Source organism: Aquila chrysaetos, chromosome 1, assembly GCF_900496995.4.
Source record: "Aquila chrysaetos chrysaetos chromosome 1, bAquChr1.4, whole genome shotgun sequence".
Taxonomy (NCBI): Eukaryota; Metazoa; Chordata; class Aves; order Accipitriformes; family Accipitridae; genus Aquila; species Aquila chrysaetos.
In genome coordinates this window covers 6,214,239-6,224,614 of record NC_044004.1, presented here as the reverse complement: position 1 = coordinate 6,224,614, position 10,376 = coordinate 6,214,239, and the positions used below count along the sequence as shown (strand labels likewise).

Here is a 10,376-nt window from a genome sequence, read left to right as displayed (position 1 = left end):
TTGAGTCTGACTAGAAACAGTGTTTTATTTTTTTTCTCAGTTCTTGATTTGGAAGTGCAGTAAGGAAGTAGTTACATCAAATACAGAGCTGAAAAAACAGAATTCCTTGTAGTCAATCAGCATGTCCCAAGTCAGTATGCTAAAAGTTCTGCTTAACTGAAACAAGTGACAAAGACTTTTTTTTTTTTTTTTTTTTTTTTTACCAGTCGACTTTCTTTCTTTCAGAAAGAAAATCCTACCTTCCTTGAACAGGCAAAAACTCCTGCTGAAATCGGTAGAAGCGGGGCTAGCAGCAGAACAAGGATAGCAAGAGGGAAACAGTAAACCTTAGCCCCCAGGACTGTAAAAGCCTAAAAAGTAAGGCCCTTTAATCCATATTTACTTTCTCAGTGCAGCCTTGTGTTACAGTAGATAAAACAGTAAAAGTCTTAGGAGATACATGGCACCACAAAAAGAGGATGTGTTAAGTGAGGGCATTTATTTTTATGTCATTTTGTAGCAAATTCAAATTTTGGCTGCATTTTAGAAAGAAGTATCACACACCCTTGAGCAAAGGTCCAGCTAATACCCTTATTTCTCATCAGCTTATCCCTGATACAGGTCAGAATCAGGATTGATCTGTTTCTTCAGCCGGAATCACAGAGCTCCGTCACTGGGAATAGAGATGGCATTTGGCCTTGGGAATTAATTTGAAAACCTCAAGTTTTGGAAGGAGCTGTGCTTCAGGGTGCAGTTCACAGAAAAAGTGCTTGCTTGCTGTCCGTGTGTCTCTGCTCCATCCTGTCTTTCCAAATTTCTCAGGGTAGAGTGCATGAGAAGTAGTAGCATTATATTATAGGTAGCGTAGGTGATGGGCTTATGCGGTGACAGCTCCCAGAAGATGATCCAGAAGCCAGAAGGTGCAGATGCTTATGTGTGTTGGCTTGGCGTGCTAGGTTTCGCATTGGGCTTCCCGTTCACAGGTCTAGAGAGAGAAAAGGGTTTGATTTACTTCGATGTGAAAGGAACAAGAAGGCAATTAACGTATGGCTGCTGATCAGCTCGTTTAGCCTTGGTCTGCAGCCAGGGACCTCCAAGAGCAGGCTGCAAAGTGTTCCTAAATCCTCTCCGTGCTAGTGAAGGATCTGCCAGCGTTTCAACTAGTGACAGCCAGTAGAAGGACTTTCTTAAGATACACTGCTAATCAATTTTTTTAATTTACCTCTGACTTCTGCACACTCCTGTCCTCTCATCAAGCCCTTCTCCATATTCAGAAATGAATGAAGAAAGAATTGCTCAGGGCTTTTTTTTGGAGTTGGAGAAGCTGTTATCAATTCATAAGGACTTTTTCTTGTCACAAACCATTTTCCTGCACAGCAGTTTAAAAGGAGGCTTTCTAGACAACCAGCGTGCTCCCAAAATGATAGAAATTACTGGTCTCTAGCAACTGATAGTTTTATGCTGATTTAATGAGTTGGAGATTTGGCACCCATTTTCACTGAAGATTAATTTGTGGTGGAAAATGAATCCTTCAGCTGCCAGCAAGAATCCCAGGCCAGATCCTGAGGCGCTCTTTAATTGAGTGAATTGCACTATTAACTTCCAAAGAGCTTCATTTCAGTGAGTGGGAACAGCTCAGAGCAGCAGGAATTTCCTCTCTAAATAAAAGCTTAAATATGCTACAGTTGCTTAAACCAGAACTCTGTCATGTTACTGCTGCCGCCGAAGGAAACCTGTCCTTGATGAGATGATTTCCTGAGGCACTTGTAACCCAACCGCTCCGTCGGTGCAAAATTGAAGAGCTCTGCAGTGTGTTTTTTCCCCTTAGGGACAGAACATCTTTGCACAGGGCTGGCAACAGGGATTGAGATAAGTGAAGAATGCAAGTATCGTCCTAAACAAGGCTGCTAGAAGAGCTCTTCATTATCACTTAGCCCTTGGAAAGCCAGGCGAGGATTAGAAAAGCACTGGGTGTAATAAATATCCGTCATAAAAATGACAAGCTGTTCCCTTTTTTCAGACAGGTAAAAAAAAAATGCAGGTCTGTGGGTGCAGCCGTATTCTGATACGTACATAGAAAGATTGCACCCAAAGGGCAGAAGGCATTGCCACTCAGTGCCGCTTCCCTTAAATGCTGCTGTTATTCAAGCAATGATTTCTGAGGTGTTCTGCCTTTAAAAAAAAATTGTAGGAATCTATTTTCTGTTCATGTAGGGGGACAGGGGTTCTTTCCGAGGGATACTGTTAATTTGGACAACTAAACTTAACTTTTTTATTATGAAACCCATGCATGTATAACAGGGAATTTGAATTCATCTGACTTAAAAGATGCTTGATTTGCAAAGCATAAGGCTCCGGAGGTGTGCCAATAATGTTCCAAACTTTCTTGCAAGCCAGCTTTTCCAAGTGCTAGCCCAGCGGTGGCCTGGCCGGAGCAGTAGCGGGGATTTCGGTGCTGAAGCACTCTCTTGCCAAAAGCCCTAGGGTGCACTCTCGGCACGAGGCTTGCAAAACTGCCAAGTGGTTTTCTGCAGAGCAGGGGAGGTGAAGAAACCGGCTGCGGGGAGGTCGATTTGCAGAAGCAAAATGCACGTTAGTCGCAGGCAAAAGGATTTCTTCTTCCAAACTGGCAAATCGCAATTCCTATTCTGATAGTGTTTTCCTGGTGACTCGGTGATGGGTGGGTTGGGGAGGCAGGAGGGAAAGCATAAAAAAAGGGTTCCTGTCTGTCCTAGAAAATAGGTTAACTCTAAAGCTATATATATATATATATCTCTGCACTGCTGTTTCTCAAGAAAGTCACCTAAGGCTGCATCAGCCTCTTTGCTACTGTTACTTAGTGCCTGTTGGGGAAATAGAGGCATAAAGCCATGATGATGTTGGTCCAAAATTGTGCAGAGGAGGATTTGGGATGCAATAACTTGCATCTAATCCGTGGGCACAACCTGAAGGTCCAGTGATGAAATCAAATGAACAGTTTGGGGAGGGGAAGGGATGAAACACGGTCACCCCCAGGCTCGAGCTGGAGTAGTGCATGAGGAGCACACAAATGTGATATTAGTTATAAGCATCAGGTGATGCACAAAGTTTTTAGGCTGCCACAAACACCTCCTGTCTTTCTGTTTCATATCTACTGCAGTGTCAATGCTCGCTGAACACAGGAGAAGAGTCTTATCTCTCTTTTTTTTTTTTTTCCCCCCCTTAATTCATTACACAGTCCCTTCCCATCCACCGTACATCGGATGAAGAATTTTTAGGTCACCTTTTGGCACCTGCCTGCTTTATCGCTTGAGGGCGAGATGCTGCCAAGTTTAAGAGAAAAATGTCAACACCTGTCACTTACTAACCTTTTACATCTGCATCTTCGTCTTCTGGTTTCTAAAACAAAAAAGAAAATGGTTTAGTTCCAAGATACCACGGCACAGCTCAGTAAAGAAACACTGCAGCAAGGTAGGGCTGGCGATTCCCTAGCAACTTGCTATCTTTAAGACTAACAACGGATAAACCAAACTTATTTTTGAGGAAAGCCATGCGACGGAGCGGTGCTATAGCTTACATTTCCCCAGCAGTCTACTTCAGTATTTTCATTAATTAAAGTTTCATGTGAGTAACAGTGGCAGGGTCAGCCTGGGAACACTGATGGTGAATAATTTTTTTTGCTGTTTCCAGTGACTTCAGCATGTTGCTGAAAATCCATTGGCAGCAATTAATTTCTACAACGGGCAGGTGGCAATAATGCCACGCAGCATGCAACCAAGTTGAACGATACTCTCCCCCATTTTAGCATCTGTGTCGTTACTTTGGGCTGTATCCAGCAAAATACAATGTCCTGCCATTAATTTTAGTACAGGGTAAAAATCTGTCCTTGAGGGCTTGGGCTGCCTGTTGCAGAAACTAATTGCAGCTAATGGCTTTTCACTGATAATTCACGTCAGCGTTAAAAGGCAGAAATAAATCACTGACTGGCGTTTGTACGTTAATGATGTTGCAGGTCACTGGGGAATCCTAGTGCACATGGAGAGCTCCTGGTGACTTCAGAGGGAATTCGGACCAACTCTGGGTGCTCTGCTGCATCATCAGCTATTTCCCTCGAGAAGAATGATTTTTGGCTGTGGCTCATTATTGTTTTTTCACGTATTCCTTCCTATCGCTGCAGACCGTGGTGAATTAGCATTTTTCAGGGCTGAAAGATGCTGAAAGATTGTACTTTTTTTAACTGGGTCAGCTGGTAAATTCATCTTGCATCAGCTCCAGGCTGCGGGGTCAGTGAGGATCTAGTTACGTTAATTCAGCAGCAAAGCACTTCGGTGTTCCAGGCAAACGAGCTGAGCCAGTTTAATGAAATCGGTGTAACTGCTGGAGGTATCGGAAAGTTAAACTGATTTCAGCAAGCGTTAAATTGATTTAAATACGTTTGCACTCGGTGCTTGCTCAGGGTAATTTAAAGACATTTCAAACATGAAATTTCACCAAAGGATTTTTGCCTACCCAGAGATTTTGCATTACTGCTTTAACCATAGCAGTCTCTGAACCTGGGCAATTGTTGCTTGTTCGGTTACAGCTCAGGCTGCTAATGAGAGTCTCGGCGTTTGAATTTGCAAGCCCTTTTTTACCCCCTGATACACCAATTTAAGGATGGTAGAGCCAATACAGTTTGATAGAGTAAGTTTTCTCTATTTATAATCTATTTTTCTTTCTTGTAGTGTAGAAATTGATAATTATTTTCAGGCTAAGCCTACTGATGAGGAAAATATGAACACCAATTTTTTTTTTTTTTTAACAGTAGCCCTTCTCTTGGGTTGACTGTGTCCTGGTTCTCTGATGTCTACGTAAAGGGGATAGCTGGAAGATCCATTCCCCTGAAGGACAGGGCTGCGGTTTCGGGCTAGAGGGACTATCTGTGGGGGGTTACGGGTAAGTCTTACGTTGACACAGCACGGTGGTGACTATCAGGGTGATGAGGAGCAGGAGGCAGGCGCCTGACAAGGGAACCCAGATGAAGATATCACAGAAGAGATTCGGCTCTTTCTCCTTACTGGTCTCTGCAGGAATAGAGAAGAGGAAAGGTCCGTCAGGTGCTCACGGCTGGTGTTACCCGCTCGGCATTCAGCGAGGCTGGCGGTGAAGCCGGGGGCTTCCCCTGGCCTGCAAAGCAGAACTGGGCACCGGGGATGTCCACGAGCGCAGGATGGGTCTCATCCCCAGCAGCGAGCCTTCGTTAGCGCTGCCGCGCTCGGCATTTTCCTGGGGATTTGAGGGAGGAGACGGAGCCAAAAGTTTTCTTGCGTCCCCTGCCGAGGCTAAAACCAGCCCCAGCCCCTGAGGCTCTGCCCTCCCTCCACCTCTTCCCAAGGTACCCGGTCGTGAGACATCCTCGTGCTTTTTAAGTGATCCTTAGCCTTTCCTATATGGGATGAAACGTTGGGGTTTTAACCCTCCCAGCTGCACAGACCTACTTATCCAACTCTGATAAAGCTCTAAGGATTTTCCTCCCTCTGCCATTCCCAAATGCCTGCAGGATTCCCCTCTTTTCAGTGGACCAGAGCCCAGCTCTTTCCCTCTCCCTCCCTGCAGGTGGGCTACCTGGATCCGGAGTCTTCAGGCAGGGGTCCTTTTGGGTGATGCCGCTCTGGGTGGTGGGTGCTGGTACAGTGGGTGCTGTTGTGATGGTGACTGTAAAGGAAAATGGATGAATACATCATATAGGGTAATACAATAAAATAGCTCTCCCACCCCTGCCAGGGCACGGCTGCTCCTGGGGCCAGCACAGGGCTCAGGTCTGGGGGGACTTCACTGAGCCCATTTTGGATGGTGACTCCCCCGAGGAGGGTCTCCCAAAACCCAATAAGGAGCTGCCGGCTCCTTATTTCTTGCTTTCTGCCACCACCCTCAGAAAACCCGAGTACCCCGAGGTCGGTAGGACCTTTGGGACCTCTGTGAGGTGAGAAGGGAGGGGGTGGTGGTGGACTTTGCTTTAGTCTTATCCCTTCAGAGCCATGAATGGGATGGAGAAGTAGGGATGGGGAGTTGATGCTGGGTCTGCCCGATCACTTTGTCTTTGGACAGGAGTGATACCACGAGAAGAGACAGCAAGCAGGGAGCCTCCGGCAGAAGGACCGGTGCATTGGTCACAAGATGCCTTGAGCAAGCAAGCGGGGAAAATGGGATTTGTGGGACAGCGGGAGAGGCGACTGATTAAAAAAGGCACGGGCAGGAGGTGCTGGGCATTTTGGCAGAGCTAAGCGAGGCTGGGTGGAGGTGTTGCTGACCTGGGAAGAAGGCAGGCTGGCCACGGCTGAAGTACAGCATTTGGTTGCTGTTCATGAGGCAGAAATAGTTCCCCTCATCTCCCGGCGTGAAAGACTTCACTACCAGGTAGTAGACAATGCTGTATTTCCTCGCCTCAAAGCGTGTGGATGTCTTCTCGTTCCCCTTGAAGGTGGTGCGGGACAGGGCGGAGATGAAGACGATGAAGTGAAGGGTCCCATCCTTGTCCTGGCGGACCCAGAATACGCCGCTGTCCTCCCTGGCACCCAGACACTCCAGCTCCAGCCGCTGTCCCAGCCGGGGTCGCGTGATGCTGCTGTCATGAAACCTGGCCGTCATCTTGTACGCCTGGCCCTGGATCCCAGGGCAGCCTGCGGGAGAGAAATCCTCGTGGGAGCCGCTCGGGAAGAGGCACGTCCCCTCTGGGCAAACCTCGTTCCCTGTCCGCAGGGTGCGAGCTCAAACGCGGAGGGAGGACCACGCTGTCTGAATGACTTGGAAGTTTTATTGGAGTCTTTGCTGGGGTCGCGCGTGGAGGGTGCTCAGCACGATCAACCACCCGGGCTTTAAAGATAGGTGCTGCCCTTCAGAAAAGCTTTTCAGCTGCCTTTGCGGGGACGTTACCCCTTCCCAGCTTATCTGAAGTGACTCCCTAAAAACACTGACTGCTAAACCCCCTTTTTTTCCCCCTTCCCCCTCCAGAACCACTTCTCCGACTGGGCTCCCTTCCTGGCGTGCATGATGCCACCCCTCTGGCTGCCCTACGCTGCCTGAGGTGCCTCCACGATTACTGAGCAAACCTCAAAGTCAGCCTTTTTCGTTTGCTTTTTAGTTTCCCTTTAATTATTTAGCCCAATTCCTTGGATTTGGCGGAAGGGTTTTACTTGCCCGTCTCGGTGAAGGTGATGCACAACCCTGCGTCCATACTCACAGAGCCCCAGACCGAGCAGAAGGAGCAGCGCAGGAGACCCGGCCATCTTCTAGGGGTGGTTGTCCTCGGGGACGGTGTGGCGGAGCAGAGGTGATCTTTCTTGCTCGACTTGGGAGGCTGCGTCGCTCTTTGGAGAGGATGTGATGTCACCGGGACCCTCTTCGGTAAAGGGAAGACGTTCGGCATCTGCGGCAAAATGAAAGAAAAAAAAAAAAGATTTCTGAAGAAATTCGGTTCTAATCCAGAATTTGGGCTCATTTATCGTTATCGGTTCTTAACGATGCCTCAAGGATTTTTGCCTCAACGGCTTCCCTAGAGATTCAGACCGATGATGCTCGCGCCTGAGGTAGGATCAGCCGCCGCAGCCTGCTGCCTCCCAGCCGTCTGGGGGTTCACGGCAGCTCCAGCTCTGCAGAAGTCACGGGACAAGCCCCATGCCCTGGCTGCAGGCCCCAGGTTGCGTTTCTTGGCAGGAATTCTGCTGCCTTCGCTTGCGTGCGCTCGGGGTCTCGTGCGGATGGCAGAGCACGCCGTAGTTTATTACCCAGCACGGTGTCTCGTGGCATATATCCATACGTACGATTTATCTCCAAGCACGTGTGGTGCTGACATGCAGCCGAGTTCTGCAGGTGCTCAATTGTTCTCTTTGCAATTGCTCTGCAAAAGCCGCTTTGTGCAAGGCAGGTGGTCTGTGATCTGAAATCCACCGAGAAAGCCCCATGTCCCAGGGGTATGCGTGTTTTTGGGGGGTTTTTTTTTTGTTGTTTTTTTTTTTTTTTAAACATCTTGTGGTTTTCTTCTCTAACCGCAGGGGCTTCCGCCCTGCCAGAAAAACCCTTGCATGCTTCAAAGGAGAGGGCCCTTGCTGCTGCCTCCAGGTGACCACTTGCACATGGGTATGAGCGATGTTTCCTGGAGCTTTGCACGTACAACAGCAACAGTTTCACCAGACTGCGAGGCAGTGGGCTGGTGTATTATTTATTTCTTCAGGTGGCACTTCCTGGCTTTCCTGCTGATTATTTTTCTGTGCGAGGTGTTTTTCTATTACTCCTTTGCAAAGCAAGCCCCCTTTTCCTGGGTATGTCAGAAACCAGGTGCTGCCGACTTCGATGCCGTAGCTATTGCGGCTGCTGCGTAGAGAGGAGTTATGGAAAATGGTTTAGGAACTGGGTTTATTTCATTGGGTATCAAAGCGTGTTGGTGAATGAGAAAAGCTGCTGTTGGGCCTGCTGGGATGTGTGAAATACATACTTTCATGAGGCTGTGAGACTTGTGAAATAGAGCGGATTTTGGCAAAATAAAGAGAAAATAGGTGTCAGTTAAATAACATTACAAGGATCTGGATCTCAAAATCCCATCAAGCAAATGTGAACGTCAGAGTTGAGCTAAATGTCACCTCTTAGCACTCCAAACATTAAGTGATGCTACTTGCCTAGGCTCCTTCTGGTTTCAGTGGGCAGTTTATTCCCCTTACCTTAAGTAGAATTGATCTTCCCTTTATAATGGGATAAGCCGCTCTTGGGAAGCGTCTGTCTTCACGGGCTGACAGAGGAACGTAGACAAGGAACTGAAACTACGAGCCTGCCTTGTAGACGACTACAGTTGAGTCTCGTGTTTTCTGAGATGCTGAAGCGAGCTGGTTCCTGCCAGCCATCGGGATTGTTGTGTGAGTGCCCCCCCCATTCCATCACTATTACAGCTCGGTGACAGAAAATGAAATTTCAAAAGCATTTTCAAAAGCACAACACTCCCTAGACCAAAGTAGGAAAATTCCCGATTCCCATTTTCCAGTATGGTTCAAATGGAAGTGAACGTGCTGGCTAATGAGGATGGATCAAATGTTCGTCAGGACCAGGTTCTCACTCTGCTGTAGAGCGTGGATGCTTAACTACAGCATGTAGTGCATGTCCTCAGGCATGTCGTGATGGATGTGCTAGGAGAACCTATGCAATTAAAGGATTATTCAGGAAGGGCTATTGACTTTCTTACTAGGGACATCTTTCTTCTCTCTTACCTCTGATTAATGGTAAATTTTATTATGAATTAGTCTAGAGTACCAAACTGGAGCCCAGAGATTCCTCTCCTGGGTGTAGAGATGTCCTTGATCTTGGTCCTCGTGGCTCACGGATCGAGCGGGTTTCCATGCAAGGCCACCATTTCCATAGTGACGTTCCGACCCTGCGTCACCGTTCAGAGGTTTCCTTTTTCTCTTCGTACTCTTATTTGCTGAAGTGCTTCGTGACTCACCATTACACGAAAGATACCATCAGCCCCTGTCGCTTCTGACGCTTGCCCGTTGTGCCGGGCAAGGGCAACGTTGGGGAGTCACAGGAGACGGCTTCAAGGGGAGCTATTCCTTTCTGCTGCCTGCAATAAACTGCTAATGAATATCTTCTTTTAAGGCAAGACAAAAGCCTATTGTCAGCGGAGAGATATAGCTGCAAGCAGGCTGTCATGCATCTCTTTTCTGTGCCCCCATCTCATGTCTCCTAAATAATAAATTAGCTGGGGCAGGGATCATTTTTATTTTTCTGGCTTCTGTGTTTAGAGCTCACTCTATTTCACATAGTAACAAATAAGAACAACTAAAACAGTTGCAATGGCAATTATTTGATTATGAAAAGCACCAGGGACAAGCAGGACCTCCAGGAAAGGCCCTAATTTAAAATCAACACTTGTATAAATAATTTAGATCAGTATATGTAAGTTTTACGCTAATGACCTACTCCAAAACTAGGAGGAGTAGGTGGTTAATCTAATTAAGGAATCTCTGACTTTAGGATGCTCTGGTTTGGCAGTTTGCCCTCTAGATGGTATTTTGCAATAGACTTGTCATTGTTGGGTTGAGGACCTAAGTCAAATCAGTGAAACACTAGCATTAGTAACATGTTTTATTAGTTATTTCTGTTGCACTGCCACAGTTACGATAGGACTAAGGAAGAAGAAAAAACTCAGACAACTAGTTACTTCTGCAGAGCATCGTATAAGAGATATCAGGAGACCAGACAGGTTGGTTAGACAGTAGAAGGTAATTTCTTTTTTCTCCCAAACTTACCAATAAATTTCATTTTACTTGTAGCTAAGGTTGCAGGGGTCTGATTGCTGGCGAACTCCAACCTAAGTTGCTTGTGACTGAGGCTTATCTTTATATACTAAGGCCAGCCTAGGTCTGTATTTAATTAATGTCAAACAATTAAAC

General features: G+C 46.9%; 1 protein-coding gene across 1 annotated transcript; it reads right to left on the bottom strand.

Annotated features, from left to right (window-relative positions):
- On the bottom strand, nucleotides 1-7,561 carry CD8A (CD8a molecule). Its single transcript, XM_030026337.2, has 6 exons — nucleotides 7,178-7,561; nucleotides 6,249-6,617; nucleotides 5,563-5,652; nucleotides 4,905-5,021; nucleotides 3,327-3,357; nucleotides 1-964 (listed from the first exon to the last, which is right to left on the bottom strand). Exons 1-6 carry the CDS (start codon nucleotides 7,221-7,223, stop codon nucleotides 910-912), a joined length of 708 nt encoding a protein of 235 aa, XP_029882197.1. The 5' UTR covers nucleotides 7,224-7,561; the 3' UTR covers nucleotides 1-909.
- Between the last annotated feature and the right edge of the window lie 2,815 nt (nucleotides 7,562-10,376).

Excerpts from the sequence above, each read along its gene's own strand:
- CD8A (XM_030026337.2), bottom strand. The coding sequence starts at position 7,223 with ATGGCCGGGTCTCCTGCGCTGCTCCTTCTGCTCGGTCTGGGGCTCT. Across the intron at positions 5,653-6,248 it reads CCAGCCTGCCTTCTTCCCAG|TCACCATCACAACAGCACCC; the intron begins GTCAGCAACACC and ends TTTCCTTTACAG. Across the intron at positions 5,022-5,562 it reads CCTGAAGACTCCGGATCCAG|AGACCAGTAAGGAGAAAGAG; the intron begins GTAGCCCACCTG and ends CTATTCCTGCAG.